At 43.0% G+C, this 25866-nt stretch overlaps 8 protein-coding genes across 8 annotated transcripts; 4 read left to right on the plus strand and 4 right to left on the minus strand.

Annotated features, from left to right (window-relative positions):
- Window positions 1–1177: 1177 nt before the first annotated feature.
- Window positions 1178–3610, minus strand: PKNH_0602500 (peptidase, putative; the record flags this gene model as incomplete). The annotated part of the gene is made up of 1 exon (XM_002261662.1): window positions 1178–3610. One exon carries the CDS (start codon window positions 3608–3610, stop codon window positions 1178–1180), a length of 2433 nt encoding a protein of 810 aa, XP_002261698.1.
- An 882-nt stretch (window positions 3611–4492) lies between these two features.
- Window positions 4493–4792, plus strand: PKNH_0602600 (conserved Plasmodium protein, unknown function; the record flags this gene model as incomplete). The annotated part of the gene is made up of 1 exon (XM_002261663.1): window positions 4493–4792. One exon carries the CDS (start codon window positions 4493–4495, stop codon window positions 4790–4792), a length of 300 nt encoding a protein of 99 aa, XP_002261699.1.
- Window positions 4793–5612: 820 nt separating this feature from the next.
- PKNH_0602700 (conserved Plasmodium protein, unknown function) lies at window positions 5613–6779 on the plus strand (the record flags this gene model as incomplete). Its single annotated transcript, XM_039113817.1, has 4 exons — window positions 5613–5703; window positions 5817–5865; window positions 6014–6059; window positions 6291–6779. The coding sequence occupies 4 exons, from the start codon at window positions 5613–5615 to the stop codon at window positions 6777–6779; spliced, it is 675 nt and encodes a 224-aa protein (XP_038969524.1).
- Window positions 6780–6983: 204 nt separating this feature from the next.
- On the minus strand, window positions 6984–8206 carry PKNH_0602800 (pre-mRNA-splicing factor RDS3, putative; the record flags this gene model as incomplete). Its single annotated transcript, XM_002261664.2, has 5 exons — window positions 6984–7073; window positions 7316–7393; window positions 7588–7700; window positions 7949–7987; window positions 8191–8206. 5 exons carry the CDS (start codon window positions 8204–8206, stop codon window positions 6984–6986), a joined length of 336 nt encoding a protein of 111 aa, XP_002261700.2.
- Window positions 8207–8889: 683 nt separating this feature from the next.
- PKNH_0602900 (tRNA wybutosine-synthesizing protein, putative) lies at window positions 8890–13785 on the minus strand (the record flags this gene model as incomplete). The annotated part of the gene is made up of 1 exon (XM_002261665.1): window positions 8890–13785. The coding sequence occupies one exon, from the start codon at window positions 13783–13785 to the stop codon at window positions 8890–8892; it is 4896 nt and encodes a 1631-aa protein (XP_002261701.1).
- A 3683-nt stretch (window positions 13786–17468) lies between these two features.
- On the plus strand, window positions 17469–19133 carry PKNH_0603000 (conserved Plasmodium protein, unknown function; the record flags this gene model as incomplete). The annotated part of the gene is made up of 1 exon (XM_002261666.1): window positions 17469–19133. The coding sequence occupies one exon, from the start codon at window positions 17469–17471 to the stop codon at window positions 19131–19133; it is 1665 nt and encodes a 554-aa protein (XP_002261702.1).
- A 1081-nt stretch (window positions 19134–20214) lies between these two features.
- On the plus strand, window positions 20215–22321 carry PKNH_0603100 (conserved protein, unknown function; the record flags this gene model as incomplete). Its single annotated transcript, XM_002261667.1, has 2 exons — window positions 20215–21999; window positions 22130–22321. The coding sequence occupies 2 exons, from the start codon at window positions 20215–20217 to the stop codon at window positions 22319–22321; spliced, it is 1977 nt and encodes a 658-aa protein (XP_002261703.1).
- Window positions 22322–22410: 89 nt separating this feature from the next.
- Window positions 22411–24606, minus strand: PKNH_0603200 (conserved Plasmodium protein, unknown function; the record flags this gene model as incomplete). The annotated part of the gene is made up of 1 exon (XM_002261668.1): window positions 22411–24606. One exon carries the CDS (start codon window positions 24604–24606, stop codon window positions 22411–22413), a length of 2196 nt encoding a protein of 731 aa, XP_002261704.1.
- Between the last annotated feature and the right edge of the window lie 1260 nt (window positions 24607–25866).

The raw sequence follows: 25866 nt of genomic DNA on the forward strand, positions 1-25866 counted from the left end.
GTTAACTCGATAAGGCCGCTAAAACAAAAATATAAGAAAGAACAAAAAAAAACAAAACAAAACAAAAATGCGTTTATGCACGCATCTGTGCATGTGTGTGCCGCGGGAGCATACAGTAACGAAAAGGTTTTCCTGTCCTCCTTGGCATTTCCGCTCTCCTTTTATTTGAATTCCCAATCCCCCGCACACGCCGCTAAGTCGGGAATGGGAATCGCGCAACACAACAGGTGAAGCAACGAAGAAGCCACAAAAAAAAAAAAAAAACGCAAATAAAGCGAACAAGAAAAAGAAGCAAACAAAGCGAACAAGAAAAAGGAGCAAACAAAGAAACCAAGAAAAAAAAAAAAAAAAAAAAAAAAAAAAAAAAAAACTCGAATAAGGCAAACAAATGGATGTAACGAAAAGACAATTCCGACTCTGCTGGCGGAAGACAACACATGTCATATCAGCGGGGGGAAGACGTGGATAATAATTCTTCCGCCCATGGACAAACTGCTCCGTATCGGTATACTTACTCTGCATATCTACGCAGTAATACTATTGCACTGCCCAGTTACACTGCATACACATCGCGTGCGTGCGCTCCTCGTGCCCCCCCCCCCCCCCGACGATGCATTCCTGTGCACAGCTGATCGGCAGGTGTTCCGCCCCGAAAGGGTAATGCGCGAAAGGAAATACAAAAAAAAAAAAAATTATAAAAAAAGAAAAAAACAAATAATATTCCATCGTACCACAACAAGTTGAAACAGGCTGACTGATCATTCCCTATTTTGGACAACTGGAGTTCCCTCCGCCACTTGCTCCTCCTCCCATCTCCAGTTTGTGCTGGCAACCACGCCCTAATGGGAAAGACTGAATTTAAAAAAAAAACTGCGCATCGAGTGATGTCCGGGTCGGCTGGAAGTTATTTTTTGTTTGGCCAAAGGGGGGGTGAACAAAAAAAAAAAATAAAATAAAATAAAATAAGACGAAATGAAATAATAAAAAAAAAAAAAAAAAAAAAAAAAAAAAAAAAATGATCGGACTGTTACTCCCGCATCACCATGTGACGAAAAGAAAAGTGAGCCCTCAACAAATGATAAGTATGCCACATGGACTGAAAAAAAACAAGAGATAACACGACAGAAGCAACGCAACAATAACGCGATAACAACGTCGATGATGAGATGACACTGCTCTACCGCGAGGACACCTTCGCCACGTGCACCGACTTCCTGTAGAAGTAATATGACTGTATGTCCATGAACAGCAGGAGCAGCAGGATGAACAGAAAAACGTAGAAGCGGGAGGAGATAGATTCGCACTTCTTCGTTTCCTCGTTTAGCGTGTAAAAGTACCATACGGAGCAATCGGGATCTACACAGATATTCAAGGCGGGTTCGTAAAACTGATTTCCTATACAAACGGGCCTCTGTGTGCATCTGTCGTTCGTGAAGTGGTAATCCTTCTTGTTAACGAACCCTACTTTGTAATTCTCCTGGTCCACCACTACATACAAATTATTAATTACGTAGGTGCCAAACTTAATTAATGGCTTGGTGGTCCTTCCGCTGTTTTCACTAGAAACTCCTTCGTGTACATCTGGCAACACACAGAGGTAGCCATCGTTTTGGCCCTCCTCATTAATAATAAGGTTGTCCAGGGGAATATGGACTTGCTCAATACCTCTCCTCTGTGAGGCTTCTTCACTGGCACCGTTCATTCCCCCTACGTTGTTATCACTCACTATGTCGTTATCCGAAAGATAAAATTTCAACACGGGTAGAGGCCTACTGCGGGGGTCGACGGAACACATCCTCGGTATGGTACTTTCATCAAAGTTAACTTCCTTATTCTTCGGAATGCACCTCTCGTCATTCTTGTTCACGGGTAAGTACTCCATCAGACTGAGCCAAAACATCTTCGGAAGGACCAAACACTTACTACTTAGGTCTATTACTCCCTGCCAATTGCTACTATACTTTCCAAAAATATTATTTTCACATACCTGTAAATTGTACAAGGTAAACTGCATGAAGGAGTCCGAGAAAATTCCCCCTCTTTCTCTCGCCTCTGACCATACGATTGGCCCAAAGTTCTTTTTATAATCTCCTATGTGTATTTCTGATATTGTTCCATTTCTTTCCGTTGCTGCATCTCCTTTTTTTGTGCTTGCCTTTTTAGAAACGAATTTTCCATAAGATGAACCCACTTTTTTGGAATCATTTTGGCTAGCTGACTCTACGAACGGTTTCACTGATCCTTCGGGCAAATTAACATCTAGGGCGTACAAGGACTTGTTCTTCTCGATGATACTGTTCCACGCACTGACATGCCTGCAGCTTAGTTCCCTTCCGGCAAGTCCCATCATCCCATCAGTGTCTTTAAATAGACTCCATCCATTGTAAACGCTCAGATCTGTGATCAACTTGATATCTGTATTCTGGAAGGTATTGTCCTCCCCCCTTCTTACCAGGTTGTTGATAGGGTTGGCCGAGCTCGTCTCGTTGGTAGCTCTGTCATCCCTTCTCCAGTCCAGTAGCTCCACATCGTCTGACCCCTCCACATGGCTCTCCGTGAACTTGAGCGAATCGTAATACATGCTCGGGTACTCTGCCTTGTTCTCCAACAGCAGATTGCTGTCGCTGTAGCATTCATATGGCCTGGACAAAATGGCCGGGAGGCATAGAAGGTCGTTGTTGCACCACGTAGAATTTCTAGATGTCTTGGGATCGTAACAAATTCTATTCATCCCCTCCTCACCTACGTAGCATGCTTGCGAATCCTTCATAAATACATATATGCCCTCGACTCTACTGTTGAGTGCCAGCTTCAGAGGTTGCCCTCCGACCTTTACATTCGTATATAGATTTCTGTTCTCAGTGAAATGGATATTTAATACACTTCCTTCGAAGGTATCATCCCCGTTAGGTACACCAATGGTTGATTCTTCTGGATGGTCCTCGTTGGCAGAGGAAAGAATTCTTCCCATCCGGCTGTACTCCTTCCGGGAGAGAAAAAAGCACTTGTTATTAGGACCAAACTTAACTGAAGCTGATTCTTCTTTTTCCTTCTTCCATTTCCATTTAATAGACTCTTCTTCATCCATCGGGGATAAGTTTATGGCTTCATTGGCCTTCCATCCAAAGTGGGAAATTTCATTTCTCTCCAACAATAGCCCCCCTCTCCTTGCATCCTCCATCAAATTCTCATATTTTACGTTTATCATCTTGTGCATGAACTGGCTAACCTTATCAGGGATACCATCCCACCTGTTCACAGACTCGTCCTCACTATGTAACTCTTCCCTTCCGTTGTTCCTACCGGAGAAGTACACCGTTGCATGAAATCCTTCTCCATTGCTACTTATAACCCTTCGGCTAATTCTATTATTTATTTTATGATCCTCCTTAGCAAAGGTGCTTTCTTTTCCCCTATCACCTCTCCCTTCCGTTACACTAAAATTCATTAAACCTGAGAGGAAACCTACCGGCGTGATGATGCCCCCACCCCAGATACTTTCCCTCGGCATTGAGTCATTGCGTTCCGAACCCCCATACAGAATAAGTAACCCATACAACAGAAACGGCAGAACAGACCATCTTCTGCATTTTACATGATACAAATCCATGAATTCGTCTTACACGTACAGGCAATAAAAACGGATAGACGTACACACATGTACATGTGCATCCACAGGGGGGGATGTAAACATGGCTGACTTGCCTCTTCCTCCTACCTCCCTACCTCCTGGTGATGTTCTCCCTCCTGGTAAAGTTCTCCCTCCTGGTAAAGTTCTCCCTCCTGGTGGCGAGTCTCGCGGGCAGGTCACAAAGAACCCGTAAAAAAGCACTCCACAGTAACTGGGTGTACCCCGCCACAACACGAACAAGGTTCTGCCGTAGTCCTTCTGCACTTTCACCCTCTAGTGTCAGTTGGTCATACAGAGCCAAGAAATTAACAACGAAGGTGGAACCAGGAGAAACAGATTAAGTGAAGCCAAGGTGGCTAAAAACAAAATTCGAAAACGGGAGCGGAGAAAATGTGATGACACGAAAATCAGGTCAAAAAAAAAAAAGGAGGACTAACCCAGTCGTAAAGCAGTTTGTTCATCCCCGTCGTGTCAAGCAAAACTAAAAAAATATGTGCTTAGTAGTCATCCCTATTCTCAATCCTCTTTCTTTTTTCTTTTTTCTTTTTTTTTCCCCCCCGCCATCTGTTGCTTCAAAGAATGTATGTAAACTGTGCATATATGTACATATATACATAAATATATTTGTATATTTTTTTTTTTTTTTTTTTTTTTTTCGTAAAATGAATCTCCCTGTGGAACAATTTCAAAAAAGTTCGAAAATCAAAAGGCGTAAAAAAAAAAAAAAAAAAAAAAAATTCAGTACCAAGTTCGGAAGGACGCCCCCCTCTTTCTTGTCAACGCGGTTAGCGTGCACCTAAGGTATACTCAGTTGGTAACTCGTTCGAAAGCTACTCTTTTTTCTTTTTTTTTTCAAACAGCATGACGGACGCGCCAAGGCGCAGGGAAGGATGGAACATTACCCGTTATAAGTGTGCAAAAAAAGAAATGGAAAATGGGGGCGAGGGGGAGGTGTCGGCGATGAAAAAGGCTCGATGCGTACACACCTCTAAGGGAGCACATCCTTCAAGCATCATATGCCAGATAAGAACCTCCAACGGGGAAAAAATACAACTTTCCGAAAAAGGGGGGGAGACTAGTTGCTTTCCCCCGTTCCGGTGGATCTCTTCAGATGTACATACTTGTGTAAATTTTTTTTTTTTTCCGCCACCCCTCGGTTAAGTATTTTCAAAATGGTGTGTATGAACGGACAGGTTATTATCAATGTTTAGAAAAATAAAAAAATAAATAAATAAAATATAATCCTGGAAAATGTCTTCCCCCCTCCTTGTGTGCTCTCTACTTAACGTCCACTTTATTATTCCTACCCCCCCCCGGTTAACGCAAAATTAGTTTCTTCCAAATCATTGGATCTTCTTTTTTTTTTTTTTTTTTTTTTTTTCTCACAAAGAAAATGCATCCATCTGAGTACGATAACCAGATCAGTTCACAAATTCGTTGGCAGTTCCATGTACATACACCCTCTCAGATATATTAAACCTGAGTATCGTTCTTCATCATTTCCCTCGGTATCCTCTGTCCGTTGGTCCTTTTCAACCGCACGCTGTTTGTCTGCACGACGAATTTTCCTTCTTTTCCAATTAATCCTGCTATTAAACCGTTCAATGTCATCCCCTATGTTTGTCCTTCCCTTTCAATTATGGCATAGCCGAATCCGAAGCACAACAAAGTGTATAGCAATAAACTCTCCAGAAATATGTCTGTAACGAAAACAAGCTACAATTGCCGCTTCTCCGTTCTGTGCGCCATTTTTTTTTTTCTTTTTTTCTTTTTTTCCTCCACGTGGAGAATAGTTAAAACCTATTTTTCCTACACTCAGGAATGCACACCTTTGTATATTGCTTCTGTACTCTGTAGTTGTGCAAGATTCCTCTATCTGCCTCCTTTTTTGTGTGTGTGTTGCCTGTCAAACTATACAGCTTTGTGTGTGTGAGTGTTTTTTTTTTTTTTTTTTTTTTTTTTTTTTTTTACCTGAACATCAATGGCTTGTTCACCCGTAAACAGCCTCTCCAAAATGAAGAGAAAAATGAAATTAAAATTTTTAAGAAAAAAAAAAAATTTTTTCAAATTATGTAAGCATTCATAAATTGATACACTTGTAGTACTGTATTGTGACACCTTTGAACTTGCGCTCAAACTATGGAGCATTTGCTTATTTATATTTTTCTTCTTTCACTCCTACCAGACGTAGATAAGAATTATCTAGTGATGGATGTCCGTTCCCTTGAGAAGAGGTAACACGGATGTTGTCTTCCCCTCCTCAGTGTGTGTGTACTCCTCCGAAATAGTATTCCAATTTTTTCCACCGCCGGAGCGTTGTACAATTCAGACATGTGTGTTTGCGAGCCAAATCGCCTAACTTGTTCATACAATTTCGCGCAGCTCCAAAGACGACGTCGAAAACTTGGATACTAAGAAAAGGATAATGGTTAATCGACAGACGCGTTCAAAGTCGTCTGTTGGGATAAAAAAAAGAAAGACATAGAGAAGGACACGACGAAAGAGAGAGTGAAAGTTATAACGAGAGAGGGGGGGGGGGGGGGGGAAATGCCATTATTCATTGCAGTCACAGCCAAATCAACAAACGTCAATCATTACAAATTTCCTCCTCCTCATTCCTTTCCTCCCACATTTCTCCTTTCAACTTGTACACATGTAGAACATGCTCATTATGAGTAACTATTACTACATCCTGAGCAGTGCGAAGATATATTTCAAGCATTTTAAACGATTGAAATGTTACAAAATAATAAAAAAAAAATTTATCCATAGAGAAAATACTTTTCTAACTGAAGATATCAACTTTCGCATCATGTCCAGAATTGCTAATCGTGTGTCGTATAGCGATCTCTTAAAAGAAACAGAAAAAGAAAAAAATATATATATGGCTAATTTCAAAGACACTAACACGAAAAAGGAAACACATATCGATGGAACATGTGAGGATGACCCCACTCACCATTACCTATTGGATTCATTTGAAGCAAATTATAGGGGCATTTTAGATACAGCCTCCACGAAGAATAGAAATTCCATATCAAGTGAACTTCAAGACTTTTATTACATGCAAAAAAAGGAACTTATTTTTTCTCATTACAGATTATATAGAAGAAGCTTGAACAACAATTTCGAATTGTTTTTCAAATAACTACGCAATCAATACAGTTCTCAAAGTTGATGGTCGCAGATGGGGCGCTACCGAATCATCAACTAACAAGGGACACACGTTTTCTTCAAAGCACACTCCTAAGCAGTGCCACCTCCCTTCATGCACGCGCATATGTAGGGCTTCCCCTATCTGCCCGTATATGCGCACGAACCATATTTTCAAAACGCACAATGAGGCCTCCTGTTACTGCCTCTTGAACTCGTACTTCTTGTTCTCGTAAAACAGGTCCGTCTTTGCGCTTCCCAGGTTTACAATTTTCGGGCACCCGTCTCGCTGCGGCATGAAAAAAAAAAAAAAATAATAAAATAAAATAATAAAATAAAAAAATAAAAAAAATTAATTACAAAATAGCTAGCTGTATGAACCGTTCAGGTGAAAAAAAAAAGACATAATAAAAAAGTACAAATTATGTTATGTCCGGCAAATTAAAAAGTGGTACAATCCGGTCATGCGTAATCACACCGATGTGACCATTTATACACACGCGCATTGCCGTCCATATGTTCACTCCTTACATCCTTCTCGCACAGGCAACACTCTTTACAGTAGTATGCATCCGATATTCCCGTGCCTCCGCAAATGATGCATCTACCCTGCGAACGGGGAATGGGTGGGACAAGCATTAAGGGGGCAGTCATCTATCGCTTGCTTGACCAAATATGGGCGTAGGCCCATGGGGGAGAGTTGCAACCCTATGGATGTGCGTGCGTAACCCTAAAAGAGAGTCTTTCCACTGCAAATCCCCAAATGGTGTTTTCCTCTGGGGGAGCCTTTCCCCCTCCCTTACCTGGTAGCTCCCATAGTTACACTCATCACATATCCTCACGAGAGTGTAGGGCCTCACATAGGAGTCACAGATGGGACACTTCCCGTCGCACTTTTCACATAGCCTGCCAATGGCTGCAAGGTTGGAGGGTTAAAAGGAGGGGAGATATACGTATGGGGAAATTACATCCACATGGGTCAAGATGTACGAAAGGGGCACATGTATCGTTGTAGCAATGTGCCACCCCCACTCGTTCTATAACTACAGAAATGTACTCCCTTTCGTCCCTTCCCTGTTTCGTTGATCCGTTCTGTTTCGTCGTTCTATTTTTTTTTTTTTTTTTTTTTTTTTTTTCCCTTCGACTATGCATGCTATGTATTACCTATCCCGGGCTGCTTGCGGCACATGATCAGGTCAGGATCTGCGTAGAGTGGGAGGACAAAGGAAGGTGAAAAGTTTATCAGCCCAACGAGAGCTTCAAAAAATTGAAGGCGACTTTTGTCCGCTCCAAAGGCAAAGTTCTGTTTATACATAACTGCGCAGGAGCTTCTAATCAGGAGGAATTCCCCCATTTTATTATTTTATTTTATTCAATTTCTTTTTTTCTTTTTTTTTTTTTCTTACGATGCTTGGCTGCCATTGTGGCTGCGAGGTTGGGGGGAAACAAAAACGTTGGCAAGGAAAAACCTGTGGGATCATGTCATATTCTCCTTCGGCGTGAAATCAGCTGAATCCAAGTGATGGATTTCACGGCAAACATAAAGTCGCAACAAACGACAGGTCACGGCGAACGAGCAGTTCTCAAACGACATGCATGCTCACACTTCTTGTTATTACCCTCTCCTCATCGCAGAAAAAAAAAAAAAAAAAAAAAAAAAAAAAAATTAGCAAAAATTTTTTTTAATTTCCCCTTAACGCCAAACGAGCATGTTGCTACGCACTGCAACAACGACCTCCGCAAAAATTGCCTCTTCATTTTATAACCGCCTGCGGCGACGGGGGCGAAAAATTGTTGATGTTCCATCTACCAGCTGAAATTTCATTCGCTTCAATTATCAGAACTCAATTGTATGGTTCCCCCCCCACTAGGGTACTCCCCAAAGTGGGCTCATTTTTTTTTTTTTTTTTTTTTTTTTTTAGCAAGTTCGTCGCAAGTGTTTCCACTTTGTGCGTAAGTTCAACGTCATGCAGGGCCGCAGGACCGTCGTTCCGCAAAGAGGAGGAACGGAAAAAGTAAAATGCGGACAACGGCACTGTGGGGCAAAAGGTAGCGAAGAAGACACAATGGAGAAAGCATCCAATGATAAAAGTGCATTTGCACTTCTACACTTCTCGTGGCTCCCCCGGAATGCACCGTATGTCCACCACGTAGTGATAAAGACGGGGCGCGTAGGACTTAACGCGCTCCACGTGTAGTATCGAGATGGCCCAGTTCGTTCTATGCGCCAGGTAGTCCCTCAGGGCCAACTTAAAAATCTCTAGCATCACGAACTGTGCGAAGTGAAGATTCGCAGAGACATTATTCCCTCTGTAGGGAGCCTTCGTCCTCATCCCCAATTTGTACCCACCATGAGGAGACGACTGCCTAATGGAAGGAGCTTCTCCATTTTCTGGCCCCTTGGTCACGTGGAGCGTACATCGAACCAACTCAGTTAAGGAAAAATCGATGATATCACTCTCGCTAAAATTTTTCACACTCTTGACATAATCATATGTATTGACTTGACTCACGAACTGTTCTTCAAAAAGGTTTTCCCCAACGCCATGTATGTGAAGAGTACCCCCCACCTTACCGTCCAAAAGTTGAAACGCGTTGCACCAGGCCTCTACGCTGTGCGGCAACAAACCAAGTAAAACGCGATGACACCTCCGAACGAGCTGCGCACTCTTCGTCACGACAAAAGAGTTCTGTCTTAATATTTTCAGATGAGTAGTATCTATTTTATTTAACCTTACTGCATCCCTCAGTAATTTCAAAGAATCTCCATTAATGTCACAGGCGTAATATTCCTTTATTTTTCCCTCGCCAACAAACTTCAGCAAGGGTAGCGTGAAGTACCCAACCCCACAAAACAGGTCGACAACGTTTTCCTTGTTCGCCACCATGTTAGTTTCATCCAAATAGATATTCATCATCCTTTCCTTTTCCGTTCCATTTCCTGAGCAGAACATACACTTCTGTAGGTCTAGTTTATACATAACGTTATTTTCTATATGTATCGTTTTCGCGTTCCTTCCAAGAACTAAATGGATTCTATTTCTTCTCTTCGCTCCTTCTATGTGTTCGTAAATCGCTATTTTTTTTATTAAATTCCTTTGTGGGTTATTCTTTCTACTGATTTCACTCTCACGTATGTGTTTTAATTGCTCCTTCATTTTGGCTACCTGATCCACCTTTACTGCGCGTCTTCCCACATATGACATACAGCACCATGGATGGTTAAAAAGGCACTCTTTCTTTCTCCTCCTAGGATGACATTTTTTTCTACACCCACAGGGGGATACGCCCCCCCACCGAGATGAACCCGACAGGCCGCGCAACACGGTGCGCCTCCTCGCCAGGCTACTAAATTTAAGGAACCTTTCAATGCACTTGAGGTGCAACCTTCTTTGCATCCTGACCACCTTCCTTGTGTTGCCACCCCTGAACTGGTTGAACGTGTCCCTCAAATCCATCCAAAATGAATCCACATATGAAATTATTTTCCTATGTCTGTACTTCTTCACCAGGGTTCTCAGTTTGGCATACTTGCCCGTTCGCACCTCCATGTATTTCGATGCAATGTTCTCCACACACCTGCGGTACAGTTGCAGAATGGATCCCAAATTATTATGGTGGAAAATTACAATGCCACCCACAACTTCGTACTTCCTACTGGCCCTTAAGATTTCCTTCCTCTCAGCCTCGCTCAAGTACCCCCTCAAACGATTAACAAAATTGTAAAACAGTTTCGTCAGGCATTGCTTCAAACTCGTTCTCTCTTTCCCTCGGTTGGAATTTCTATGTATGTAGAAAATGTCTCCCTCCTTTGTAAGCTGTATCTTTTCAAATGACAAAAATCGCCTGACTTGTTCATAATTTTTTGCTGTATCTATTTTTTCAAAAACTGGAACCAAAAAGGAGTTCCCATCATTTCCGTCCTTTGTACCTCCTTGGTACACTTCAATTTTTCTACCTTTATCGAATACCCCCATCCTCTCCAGAGCGTTTTTCATCTCCTTCACGTAGGTCTTGTCCTTTACAATTAGATATAGAAGCTTCTTCTGCGATTTCTTCCCTGGGGATATCATCCTTCCTTTGTAATGGTATCTCCGCCATGATGATATTCTTGGTCCATCCTCCCTCTGCTCGAGGTAAGAATGCCATTTGGCCAGATAGGACATTTCTGGCGTTTCTTCTTCCACCCCGTTGTCTGGTCGGTTGTCCATCTGTCTGTCCTCCCATTCTCCTACCACATTCTCTACCCCCACTTGTACCGTTTCGGCTGTTTCTACCATATTAGCCGTTTCTACCATTTTAGCCGTTTCTACCATATTAGCCGTTTCTAACCCCTTTTCGACTAAGACGCTCCTACAATTAGCAACAATGGGTAAGTCGAAGAAACTCCCGAAGGTAAAGACGGTGCACCCGCCCCCGACCACGTACAGGTAATCCCCCTGACTGGCAACCTTCGCCCTCACGTACATACTATGGAACGGAAACGCACCCAGACGGTACCACTTGCTCTCCTTCATTCGGAAGAGCCATACATCGTTCAAGGTTCGATGCATGTTCATTCCTCCCATAAGGACAAAGTCGTTGTGCCCCCACGGGCATGTGGCATGCGAAAATCTGTTCAATGGGAAGGCCTCTTGGTCATCGTGCCCACTGTTCCCACAGCGAACGTAAAAAAAGCAGTCCCTCTTCATGTCGTAGGTGGGTAAGTGATCCATACGATGTTCCTCTCGGGCCAGACTCGAGTGCGCACCCTCAGCCCAGGAAGAGGAACACCCCCCAACGATGTGAATCACGTTCCTCCTTTTATTATACACCATTGTATGGTTCTTTAAAAATGGGGAAGAGGCCTCTCCCTCTTGTTTGGTCTTCTCTGAACGGAGTTTCCTCTCCCATTCGATGTGAGCAGTTACCCCCATCGTCATATTCCCCTCAACGGTTAATTTCCCCTCCCATAAATCATTCAACACTTCATTCTTCTCCGTAACACCACCGTGCAGATAGAACAAATAAACCTCTTTCTGCTTCTTGCGGTATCTCCGGACGAATGCACACGCGTGTCGGTACCTACCACATGGTCTGGAGGCATCTTCACCATGAACTTCCTTATCCCCACGACTTTTATCACCAGTACTCCGCCACTCCGCAGTGCACCACATATTCCTTCTCATGTCATACAACCAAGCGGCGTTCGTACAATTTTCTGGGCTCTTTCTCCCACCAAACACACAGGCATAATTCCTATCTAGCCGGAAAAAGCAATGATATGAGAGCGCTGGCAACGGGGTGACATATGCCCTCAAGTTCTTCCTTTCAACGTCGAATACATTCAACTGCCTACTCCTCACTCCCTTAACAAATCCACCAAACAGGTATATCATTCCCTCTTCTATAAACATATCGTGCCCCCAAACGAAGAACTTGTCTAGATCTCCCTCATTTGGAAGGAGCTTCCATTGTAGTGAGGAATCCTTTCCAATAGAGGAGGTACCAGTCCTTATGTGTCCTTCGTCGGATAGTTCTATGTTGTACTTGTTCCAATTTATATATTTTTTTTTTTTTTTTTTTTTTTTTCTTTTTTCCGTGATCGCTGTGTTTTCCACCCCTTCCATGTTTGTTAAATTAGGGGGGCTCCCATTTTCTTCACCTTCCCCTGAACAGGCAAGGTCGTTTTTCACAGTTTCTTCAGGGAGAGGGAGATGTTGTCCCCATTCGCTGCCACCACACAGATGAGCGGATTGAGCACATCTCTCACATTGTAGACATTGCGACTTTCCTATCGGGTCCACCTTGTTCATCTGAAGGGGATGCCACTTGGTACCACCCCCCAGCATACTCTCCTTATAGCAATAGTAAAAACCCACAAGCTGCCTCAAATTGTGGTCCATCTTCTCATTGCATACGTCAAGTAACTTCGCAATGGTGTTCTCCTCCATTGAAAGAGCATCCTCCACATAATGCTCCAGTCGCATGGATCCTCTAATCGCAACGGTAACGTCACGGTTAAAGTTCAATAGCCCGCTCTGCTTCAGTCCAGACAGCTGTGCCATTTTCAATAACCTCAGTGCGCTCACCAAATTCACACATTTAACGTGAATAATAAACGGTTCAAATTTGAAGAAAATCCTTGTCTTCTTTGGGGGGGCTATTTTTCTATTATCTTCATCATTCATATAGGTTGCCTCTCCTTTCGGATGATCACCTGGAGTTAGTTTTTTCTTTCCTTCACTTGGTACGTTACATGAGGTAGTCACCACTTGGAATTCATCTTCCCCTTCTTTGCCAACAGGGGGGGGAGTGTTCACACCACCTAGGCACTCCGTTAAAATACTCTTCACCATTTTGGAGTCTTCCTTCAAATTTTGATGCATGTGGCTGGAGTAATATATGCGCACATTTTTTCTGTGTTTTCTTTTCAACCCCTCGGGGGATGAGTTTCTTCCTTTCATGGTAAGGCCAGACTGATCATCCCAATAGCACGCCTCATGGTAACTTCCCTTTAAGTACGAAAGGAATGCGTCTTCTTCGATGGCCCCTTTTGTCTTACCATTCATAATATCTCCTCCAAGGTTGGCTTCCTCCAACAAGGAACTGCATCTGTTATAATCTGCACCACTGTTGAAGTTCCTGTTCTTGTACACCTGTTCCACTTCGCCAAAGATTACCACCCTCCCCGAGCAACAGGAACTGGTGAAATAATCCGGGCTTCTATTTATCAGATAAATGCATGGTGAAATAAGAATATCGATGCTTTTCTTAATGGATTTATCCACTCCATCATCATTAATATTTTTCTCCTCCACCACGCGCTTAATCCTTTCTTCCATCTCCTTGACATCCTCCCCTAAAACACCCTCCCTTTCTTTATACTCCCTGTAGATATTCAAATAAATGTTGCATACCTCATTTTTGCAGTTCTCGTAAATATGGGCGTACCGGGGGAGAGTTTTCTCCATGTCCACCACTTTTTCTGCTTTTTTCTTCCTCCGCATGAAGTTCTCCATCGTCGTGCGCGCATGTATGTATATATATATATGTATGTACGTATGTATTTTATTTGTGGTTATTGGTCTGGTTACAGGGGAGAAAAGACAGAACCCCCCTGCTTTTGCAGTTACCCCCTTCTGGACACGCTACACCACGGAGGGAGGGGGGGATGTTACCTTAAGTCTTCCCTTATCGATTCATACAAACTCTGGCAGAACAAGTAGACCCTTACGATATAAGAAAGGAACTCCTCCAGGGGGATCCCCTAAACACGAGTTCTCTCCAACCTGGTAGCTCCTTCATGCATAAGTGCATACGTAGGAACATACCCACGAGCATATGCTCAAGGTACATTAAAATTACCACTTTCTTTTTTCTTTTCGAAAGTAGGTAGTGCACCACCCTCTCCGTACTGGACACCCATGCGGCAGTTTATAATCTCCTCGTTAGGAAACAGAGTGAGACATGGTAACAATGTGACCCACCCAAAGGAACTCCGCACACGGGTAGGCCTACAACGTTTGCCCCTTTTACAATCAGAAAAATGATGGAGGGGTGCAAAAGAGGGATGGAGTCTCATTTGGGTTCTATCAAAAATGCCAGTCTAAACAAAAACAAGAGAAAAAAAAAAAAAAAAAAAAAAAAAAAATGATTCCAACATGCACAGTGTGGGGGAAAGAAAGAACACCTCAAATACAGATATGCAGCAGAATCATCGGGACAGGTCCACGTTATCCCCCTTCACGGTACTAACCCACTTGGGGGGATGTTAATTTAGTTAGTTCCCATTCCCCTCGGCAAATGCTGTGAACGAATTGTTCTTTAGCAAATGCTCACAGCCTGCACCATTTTTTTTTTTTTTTTCTTATTCTTCCAAATGTCTCATAATAAAGAAGGATCCGCAAAGTACATCCCCCTTTTATTTTATTCTATTTTAATTTTTTTTTTTTTTTTTTTTTTTTTTTTTTTCTAACATTCACTTAAAGGAGAAAACCCCGCTACCCTCCTAACATAGGGGGAAAAAAACGCATGCGACTAATTTTGTGCTGCTTTGCAGCCATGCTGTTACGACGTTGAAGCCGACCTGGTTTTGCGCCCATTGCGCCTTTTGTTTCCTGCGCGAGAAGTGAGAACCATGCAAGGGGGGGAACGAAAACGGGCAAGATGGGAAAAATAACACGGCCTCCACGGAAGGAAAAGGGTACTGTACGCTTCTGCCTCTCCAAAGCTAACTAGTGCCAATTTTTTTTTCAGTTTAAGGTAATCCTCAGAGGCATCTTAATGTTGCCTTTTTTTTGTCTCTCAAATAGGATGCGCACCCTGCATTTTATATATATATATATGTGCTTCCATCCCATTTGGCCTTCAGCAATTTGTTTAAGGATAAAACATACCTTGCATAAAGGATCAGTGCCCCCGCGTGAAAGTATACTTTGTGTATACAGGCGTGCCCCCACCATCCTATAAAACTACGCTGTTATATACCGCATATTATTATATTTTTCGAAGCGACGAGAAGTGGGGCGTTGTAATGTTTCCCCAACCATCAGCCACTCGGCACCTGACACGCATCGTCAATGCGTATTTTTCTCCTACTCCTGGCACCTGCGCATATGCACCACATGGTATATTACATATATATAAATGTATATGTATATGTATGTATAATAATATATGCATAACGTTACATCGTTTGTAACAAGATACCGCCCGAATTGCGTTGTCGCCTTGATTTGTTTTTATTAAGAAAAAAAAAAGGGGGAATATTTTTTTAACGCAATATCGCTAGGGCAAAATAGCGCGATGTTCTACTGCGTTCCGTTTCGCCTTATACGTATGGCTGTTTTTTTCTTTTCTTTTTTTTTTTTTTTTTTTTTTTTTTTTTAACTCACCAAAATTGACATTTTTCACCACTTTCGCAATTTTTGCCTGACCTGTTAATGCAGAATTTACCGCTCTGTCCATGTATTCCTGATTTAAAAAAAAAAAAAAAATCCCTTTTTGTCATTTTACCTTCTTATGTTGTACGTTCATGCATAGTAGTTACTTTTTTATGTGACCTCCCACGTAGGCCACGGACATGTTTATATGCCCACTTAACCACATCCCACGAACGGAGGCTCCTGCTCGAACCAACTCTCAAACGCCGCATTTACCCCTTGAGCCAACAAAATGAAATTAGGCAAAGGGAACATTTGCGCAGCCAGTAGAGCAAATAAAGACTCCTCCAAGTTTCTCATGAATTTTAAAATTAAATAACAGGAAGAAGAGAAAGGAAGAAAGAAGAGGCAACATATAAGGCAAAAAAAGAAAAAAAAAAAAAAAAAAAAAAAAAGTGCAGGCAGCTGTGCAACTGTGTGCTCATATCTCCACGCACGTACGCCCCTCTCCCCCCCTTTACATGTGCCCTTCACCGCCGCTTTACTAAGATTGATAAAATTGGGACATCATCCCCCTCTGTTTTTGTACATGTTTAACTTTATACGACTCCCCTGTGCACAATTGGAGAAATTATTTCTTCAACCAGTTAAGGGAAAGTCCCCCTTCCGACATTTCCCTTCATAAACATGCATGTATATATTAAATGTGGTTTACCTTTTTTTTTTTTTTTTTTTTTTTTTTTTTTTTTTTTAAGTGAGACAGAGGGTTTCGCATAGCGTTTCACGTTGAGGGGTAGAGAGAGAAGGAAACCATTTACACGAATTGCGCCATCTTTCATCTCCCCGACCAAAGTACACCCATCCCTACATTTTTATGTGAAACTGTTTTAAATAAAACATAAAAGAAACATCCACGCAAGTGCATGTCATACGCAGTGATGAGTACACCTCGCCTCCATTTACCCATTTGCAAGTACCCATATTTCTCGCCATAATTTGCCCCCTTGCGAACGTGTCTTTGTGACATCCGTTCATCTTCTTATGTGCCCATTTGGAGCTGTGCCCGTGGCATCGTGACAGTGCACTGTGAAGTCCCTCTAAAGGGATAACTCTGTCCTTCTCCCCTTTTGAAACTGCCAAAGGGGAAGGTGCAAGGGCGATATTATTTTGGCTCCCTTTTACATAAACTTTTTTTTTTTTCTTCTTTTTTTTTTTTTTTTTTTTTTTTTTTTTCTTTGTGTGTGTGCGCATGCCCTTTTTAATTACCCAAGTTGTAGAGTAGCCCAGTTTTAATATTTTTTGATTATCTCATTCGAAACAACTGGGTGAGCAAGCAGGCCACATCAGGGGAGGAAAGAAGAAAACTCGATGTTGTAAGCGGGTCCCCATCAGACATCCAGTGTTTACGCACATATATGTATACTTGCCCAGAGCGTGCTCCTCCATTTCTACACGCCTGAACACACATAACCAGAAAATAGGACAGACACAGAATCGAGCAACAGAGCCGTGACAGATGCACATTTTCTAACTACCCATTTTTTATGTATAAAATTTTAACTCATCCACGCATCTTCTCAACCATCGTGTTGTCTTTTTTTTTATTTTTTTTTTATATATATATCTGTTTTTCTTCCCCTCTTGACGTTTCGAGGAGATTTATCAACTCACACGTAGAAGCAGCTTCCAGGTTGGCGAATCATCGCGGAGTTCGCCTATCGATCGGGAGAAAAAAACTGCCTGTTGCAGTACTGTTACATTACCCTCCGCCACGCCACCTAGGGAGAGCAGACGATACAAAGGAAGCTGAATAACAAATTATGGAAGAAGAGAAACCGGACGAAGATGAGGAAGTTACAGTAGGAAAAAATATCATCCACAACAATTTCGAGAACGCAGATTTTTTCAGCAACTTTCACTTTCTGCTTGATTATAGACATCATCACCCCGTCCACCAGTTCCATGAGCGTCATTGGCCGTGTGGAGTGAAGAACTCCCAGGTGGTAGGAACAAGTGTACATGAAGGAGGTATCGCCCCGAGGAAAACGGGTCGAGCGCAAGCAACCCGGAGAAAAATACACTCAACGAAGAAGCTTATTATCCATTTGGTTCCTTCAAGCAAATCAAATCTTTACAATTTCTTGAAAAAGAAAAAGGAGCAAGTACAAAACATCTATGGCAAGGATGAAACCTACAAGTATGAAAGTCACATAAGTTTGACTGGTTATTTTTTCTGTGATAACATTTTTATTTTTACGAAGAGTCTATGCCTTTATTTGTTTCATTATGTGAAGCTTTACCATTTTTCTACGAAGCTCTCCGTTCGGGATTTGTTCTTTTACATTCCGTGTCGGGTCGGAGCGTCGCCATGCGATGACCGCCGCGCCCTGTGGGTGGAGAGTCGCTATAGGCTGCAGCAAGATGAGGGGAACAGGACGCGATCGCAGCAGGAGGTGGATTGGAAAACCGACTCGAAACCTCGAACATGCAACGTTCGGGAGAAACATATCCTGACGACGAAGGACGGGTACGTGATTATCCCAATAATGTGTGAATGGTTGAAGAAGTTCTTCGAGAATTTTCAATTTTTAATAAAAAATGACAGTTTCGCATCGTGTAGGAAGTATAGGGGAGGTGGAAACGACAGAACCTCAAGAAGATACTTGCGAAAGCGTCCCGCTCTTAGGGAGGAGGATGACCACTTCGTTGGTGCAAAGGATAGGAAGTACCGGGTCAAAGAAGAAGAGTTCCAGGAAATACCATCAAGGATACATTCTCGAGGGGAAAACGGTACAGGGGTGAAAAGTTTTTCTATGCGGAAGGAATGTTCCACAACAGGTGAAAGTAGGGACACCCCTCTAACGAAACATAACGGTGATGATGCAGAGTTACATTCGTGTGTAAGGCCGGTGAAAGGGCGGTACAGTGTGAGCAGCGTTAGTACCTCCGCCAGTAGTGGGGACTTGGGAATGTGTAGCGAGGTGGCGCAAGTGAGTGATAGCTCTCCTGCGATGAAGCCTGCGGTTTGTGAAAAGCAGGACCGAGCACTCAGCCACAGTAGCAGTAGCAGTAGAAGTAGAAACAATCCAAGTCGAACCAATCCATGTCGAACCAATCCATGTCGAACCAATCCATGTCGAACCAATCCAAGTCGAACCAATACAACTAGTTCCAGCAGTGGGGACAATAAGATAAAGTATCGGTACAACAACGCCAAGGTGCGCTTGCTCCAGTTCCGCATAAAGAACTGCAACCATATTTCCCTCGCCTCCAACCGCAAGGACCAGGGAGTCCAAAACGAAATTGCCCACATGTACAGAGACATGAAGTACTACTTCTCCAACTGTACTTGGGACATGGTGATGTTCGAGTGCGTGGAGGAGGGATGCAACACGCACATGGGTGAGGAAGCAAGTGAAAGCTTCCCAGGTCGTAAACCCCATTTGAATGAGATTTTCCGGTTCCGCAATTTCGCCATTTCGTGATTGTCACACGGAGGAGCCCACCAGTGTAGCAAAGGTGTACACCTTTTTTTTTTTTTTTTTTTTTTTTTTTTTTTTTTTTGTTCGTGTTTTTCCCTCCCAAAATAGTATGTCCTACCCGCGTGTATTTCTTTTTATATTTATGAAAGCAAAAGGAAGTTTTTAATCCCCAATTGTGGAGGAGTGTACGCGGCGTGTTTTCATTCCCCCCCCCCCCACGTGTACGTTTATTTTCGAAAAATGCGTTGCATTCTCACCTGGCGTGTGTGATCGTTTAGCCCTTTTTTTTTTTTGCGAAGGAGCACAGGAAGAAGAACTTCCTCCCTGACGCAGACACAATGTCTACAGTGAAACTGCCAAAATAACAGAAATCGGCTCTTCTAATTTTTTAAACCGTTTTTAAAAGGCCTACAAGTTTTTCTTTTCTTACATGACTAATGGCTAGAATCCCCGTTTTAAAGTTCCACAAAGGGAGGAATTCCCATGTGTTCTGCGCAACTGGATTGTTAATTATTAAAACGGGGGATATGTTGTTGCATTTCCCAGTGTGTAGATACAGACCAATTACGCACAACCGCTTTGTGCAGTAAAAAAAAAAAAAAAAAAAAAAAAAAATCGCATTGGAAATAACAACCCCAGGGGGATAATTTTAACCTTTCACAGTTTGGCAAAAACGGGGGTAGCGTAAAAGTTGTGTTCCGTCAACCAACAATCGACAGGGGAGGTTCCAATTTGGAACAACGGCGGGTTCCTCATTTTGTGGCTTCTCCATTGACTGCCTTTTTGTACATAAGTTGGGATTATCTACTAGCTAGCTAAAATGGAAATTACACTTTTTCGCTTCAACAAAAAAAAAAAAAAAAAAAAAAAAAAAAAAAGGGAAACACCGAAATGATAAGAAATATAGCGCAAAATTAAAAGCATTTACACGGATCTATCATTCCACTATTCCTTTCGCAAAGGCATAGACCAGGGTAACACATGCAGCAGGCTTTTCCTCAGGAAACGCACCTTTCCTCGCTTTACCTATTTTTTTTATTCAACAACGGTGTGGGCACCCTGTCGGTGAACTGGACAAGAAAGAATGAAAGAGCAAAACATGGATGAACATGACAAGCATGAAGAAGCGGAAAAAAAAACGCATAAGAAAAATGCCAAGGAGGAAAAACTCACCTACCACTATGACAGTCACCGTTCTAGGAAAAGCTACTCCATCAGGATATGCAGGGAAGGCATCTCCAGCGAGGCACCTCTTTGTGAGGGTTATTCCGCACTGCGAGGCGACAGCGGGGGGAGCGCCAACGCGGGAATGTCTACAAACGAGCACAGCAACGGGCACCGTACAGTGCGAAGAAATTCAGGCACAGGAGAGACGACACATTCGATCCGTTCTGATAACCTTACCATGAAAAGTCGAAGAGATACTTCCAGCCATCGCATATTTTTTGTGAGGGGATCGAGCTGTGCCCCCCCCTCAAGTGACACATACGTAACTGGAAAAAGATGGCTCCCCCGCGATTGCTACAGAGAATCACACTCATCATGTGAGCCGCCTATTCCTAGCATGCACGACAGGGTGCACCACCTTGAGCTATCTATACCTCCAAGGAAACGAAATGGAAAGATGAAGAAAGTTCAAAGGAGGTATACATCCCAGCCGAACGTAAGTGGAAGGCCCCAAGAAATTACACATGCTGTAAGGTACCCACGAAGTCAACTTGTCCATACAGACGAAAAGATTAAAATGAAAGGCAGACAAAAATTCACCCAGTGGAGCCAATCCCATTTATGTGAAAACGGAATAGTAAAATGTGAAAAACTGTTTGGATTAGGCAAACTAAAAAATTTGTACAAGTGGAGTGACGACTACCATGTTCATAGCAGTACGCGGCATGCTACATTCCACAGGGATAGCAACTCCTTTAATATGGCAAAAGCGACGAAAAAAAAGCATACGTCAAACACAGTTGCTTCTATAGGCAGATGCACCTTTAAAAGGAAGGAAGAGGAAAACGATTCACCCGTACCCAACAACAGTTTAAACAACAACCCCTGTGGACATAAGCTCTTTCAAGTTAAATTCTTATGCCAAGCAAAGGGCTATGATCTGAAAAAAATAAGTCTCGTATTCAATGCTAAAAGTATAAACTACGTATTCCACGATAGTAACAACATATTGTGTGCATTCCTAACGCCAGGAAGAAGTACCAAATATTTCTACAACCTCGACGATATAGGTAACATAAATAGCTTCCATTTTATGAGAGGTGTTACTCCTTCAGATGCTGAATACACTGTTTTTATCTTCATCAATGGATCTGTTGTCATATGGGACAACTCCCCAAACTGTTATAGAAATGACTTGTTCATTAATAAGGTTATCGTGTTTTTGAATTCCTATTCTGATGAATTGCTACCCGTGCATGTGGTGCAGGAGGATACCATGTTTTACAATGAGTGTGGTGGAGAAGAAGAGAAATGGCATCCACCCATGTTTACACCATCTGGTGGATTAATTCCACCATCACAGGGAATTTTCTCCTCATCCGGGGTAGGTACTCCCCTAATCAGCGGGGGAGTCATCCGCCTTCGCAGTGGTTCTCTGGAACAGAAACTCATCGTATCGTTCGCTCTATCGCAGTCAATCCGCCTCGACGTGCACGAAATGCTCATGGACACCACCATCAACAAGCTCTTCCTAATATCGAAGCAGATTGCCACTCGAGGTACCTGCACCATTTCGAAGCAAGATATCTCCAGGATGCTTGACGTATACTCCAGTATAATTAACGTTAACGCTGTGCAAGATTTCCTCGACGTACCAGAGTACTTCTGGCATAGGGTACAATACGAACACGCGTGGTTCGAGGTCAGTCATCACTTCCACAGGAGCTTCCTCTGGTAGAGTTCCCCTCCTCCCCCCAATTTCGGAACTTTCATCCCGTCATTATAACTTCTCTCTACGCACTGACTCTCCCCCCTCCCCCTACTACATTCAGATATACACATACCTGGAAATCCCTGAAAGGATAAAAATTCTGAACAAGCGGTACAATTACTACAAGGATTTCCTCAAGGTGATAAAGACCGAGGTTTATAACGACAAGACATTCCACACTTATCGGATCATCGTTCTACTACTCTTCATACATGTATGCGCACTGATTCTCAACGATATGTTTTTCACCTAGTGAGAGAGGTGTGTGTGTATGTGTGTGCAATTCCTCCAGATGTGAAACGATATGTCGTTGGTAGAAATTATAGCTCTTTTTCCCCTCCGCTAAGTTCCTCTTTTCTCGTTCGCTATGTTCACATACAAGTAATCACAAATTCCCTTGCTCACCTGACTGATGCTACCAGGGGAGTGGGCTAGAGAGCTTACCCCGACATCATCGACCTTAGAATCAGACAGATGGGGGTCTCCCTCCCCGGTGGAATTCTCTTCCACAGAAACTTTTCTCCCATACTCCTGGATGCACTTATTCTTCTTGCTGTACTTGTAGGTGATCACTACGTTCTGCGCGGGATTACTACTTTGTGGTGGCGCTTGCTCCGTTAAGTCGGTTCTGCTACGTGAACCGCCTGAAGTGCCTTCACCAAGTGCCTCATCATTTGATGAGCGCTCGACAGTGCTCCCTCGTCCCTTCTCCTGGATGAGTCCGTTCAAGAAGGAGAGCATTTCATCCCACTCTCCCGAGCCTTGGTTATACACATCAAGAAATATATCCAACTGCTCGATGGTGCTAACCCGTTCGAAATGGCGCTTGTTTCTGATAACCAAGGATTCTACCCTGGTGAGTATAGAATCATCATGAATCTGCAATTTCTTGCACACGAGAAGCAAACGACATAAGTGCTCATAATTGTAGGAGAGTACCTTTGGGATGCTCTCCGTTACGATGTGCATAATTTCTTCGATGTTGCTATCCACATATGGGAGGAAGGTAAAAAATTCAAGTATCGATATGTACTCTCCTGGGAGGGCCTTATGTTGAGTCCTCAATTTCGACAGAAGAAACAATAACAACCGCTTATACACCAAGTTGTAATTAAAGTAGTTAAGCTCTCTGTAGGCGCACAAAAGTTTTATCAGTTGCTTTAATGAGAGAAAGGCAATGCAGGTGTTGACCCTGGAGAAGAGCAGCGGTACTACTCGGTCGAGAATATCTCCCTGTACCTTCCGGTGACCGTTGGAATACGCTTGGGTTTCCTCTCCATGGGTGTCTTTCACCAAATGGCAATACTCCTTCTGTTTGTACTCGTTGTGATGGTTGGCATCTTCCCCCTCTCTAGTGGCCTCTTCGTACATGCCATTCGACCTCCCCCTCCGTGCACTCACTTCCTCTCTTCCTACTTCACTTGCACTTGCACTTGCACTTGAACTTGCACTTGCACTTGCACTTGCACTTGCACTTGCACTTGCACTTGCACTTGCACTTGCACTTGCACTTGCACTTGAACTTGCACTTGCACTTGCACTTGAACTTGCACTTGCACTTGAACTTGCACTTGCACTTGCACGTGACGATAGCCTCTGCAAGATGGGCCCAATTTGCACGAGCGTGTTGTACACCGAAATGGAATCCATGGACCGCACGTTTGCGTAGATGTATTCAACTAGTCTGAGAAGCAGATCCTCATGGTTGCCACCACTAGTCTTTGGCGAGTAAGCCGAAATGAGGTGATTGATGTGGTTACATTTAACCATATGGAAGTTACATAAAATGTGACGACATGCTCCATCAAGCAAATCCACGTTATTTACCTTAAGCTTTGTCAGTGCATGTAAAATATCGCAAATTCGCTTCATATCGTATTCGTGGAAGTGTCTTTTTATTTCTTCTACAAATAGCTCCATTAGTTCAAGATCTGTGTAGTTAAGTTGGTTGCTCGCCAGAATATATTTGTATATGTTCCTGTGCCTTTCTGGATCATACGACATTTCCCGTCCACAATTTTTCTCGTACTCTTCACCCCCTTCTTCCATTTTTTTTCTCGCCTCTTCCGCTTCCTCCCTGAAGAGGCGCAACGCCCGATGGGCCAAAATGGAGTAAATCTCAAAGTTCCTGTGCTTGCTCAAGGCATACGCCTGTAGAACAAGCACCACATCTGAAAAGGTGAATTCCTTACAGTGCTTCTTGATCAAATCATTGTATACCATAAACATGCGTTTGCTAATGAACCCATTCTTAACGCTCTTCTTGATAGCATGACTGACTCTTTCTCCCTGTATGTTCCTCAATTTCTCTACAATTCCACTTTCGGCATCCTCCTGCGTCTTCGTAGAGTGCATTTCCCTGCACATGACGCGGTAGCAGCGGTTGGACCGATCAACACGTAAAACGAGGTTATCCTCCTTGTCCCGGTTGCCACTGCTCACTGTGTCGTGGACTATGCCACCTATTGCTCTTCTAACTGCGCCACTCATCGGAACGCTCCCCCACAGGCATTTCCTCAAAGGCTGCGCTAGCCACATTTCGCCGTTTATGGAACGACGGGGTGCTAATGAAGGGAAGGGGATGTGCAGTGTAAGCGAAGGTATACCTATGCGTGTAAATACATACGTATATTCTTTTATATTTTTATATTTTTATATTTTTCTATTTTTCTATTTTTCTATTTTAATTTTTTTTTTTTTTTTTTTTTTTTTTTTTTCCCATGGCCACTTCACCGTACCGTCATACGTTCGCGCCCTGGTGACCTTCGCAACGGAACACAGTGGGACGATTCGCTCTACACTGACAAGGCAGGTTCACTTTCTCCCCTTTCGACGGCACAACGGTCGAAGCGAATTTTCCATGGCAAACTGTTAACCTCGTGCTTATACAATTTAAACTATCACCTTTTTTTTTTTTTTTTTTTTTTTTTTTAACACATGGTGCCGGGGAATTATTCCTGCGTGTGGGGAGTCACCACAGCGGGCGAGAGAACAAACATATAAAGGAAAACGGTGATACAATAACGCACAACTCATTCTATCGTTCAACCGGAGAAAGCCAACTTCCTCCTGCTATTTTTTTTCTACAAATATGGGAGCTACCCCTCCGCGTTTTCCCCTGTGCACAGATACATATCCGCCCATTCGACGGGTAAAACGGACCATACGTTTCCAACATTTAGTGAACGGACCACGGGGTCGAACCCTTCTCATAAAAAATAAAATGCATCGTGAGAGAAGCATCATAGGGGAAAAGATGAACCGACAGGATGGGCTGATAGACGACTCTCGAATGGGAGAGGATTATATGTTCACCTGCAAAATCTTTTAATAAATATATGCACCACAACGGGGTAGCGAAGAAACCAACTCCTAACATAACCGCACACCGCTGCTTCTCCCTCTAACAGACATTCTCATTTTCATGCGGAAGCCTGTGCAGATAATGAGCGTGTAGCAAATTGCTCTCCGCTCAGGGATGGGGTAGTCGTTTTGCTAAGCCCATCCATCACATTTTTAACTCCATGGTAAGGGTGCACACCGATCCGAAATGGCAAAACCGACTATGCGTAGTTACCTTTACACACAGCTATTTGAAAAACAAAAATATTTATTCATTCCGTTTGGACGTTCCTCCGTGGTGAAAACGCATCCCCCATTGTAGCACTCCTTGCCACATACGTTCACGTGAGAATACATACACATGTGAGAGTTCCCTTATGTTGGTAATCTCCCCGCACTCCCCTCGTGGCAGGAAAAAAAAGAGGGGACCATGCCCTAGCCCCCGTTTCTCCCTCA

This window comes from Plasmodium knowlesi (genome assembly GCF_000006355.2).
Source record: "Plasmodium knowlesi strain H genome assembly, chromosome: 6".
Classification (NCBI taxonomy): Eukaryota; Apicomplexa; class Aconoidasida; order Haemosporida; family Plasmodiidae; genus Plasmodium; species Plasmodium knowlesi.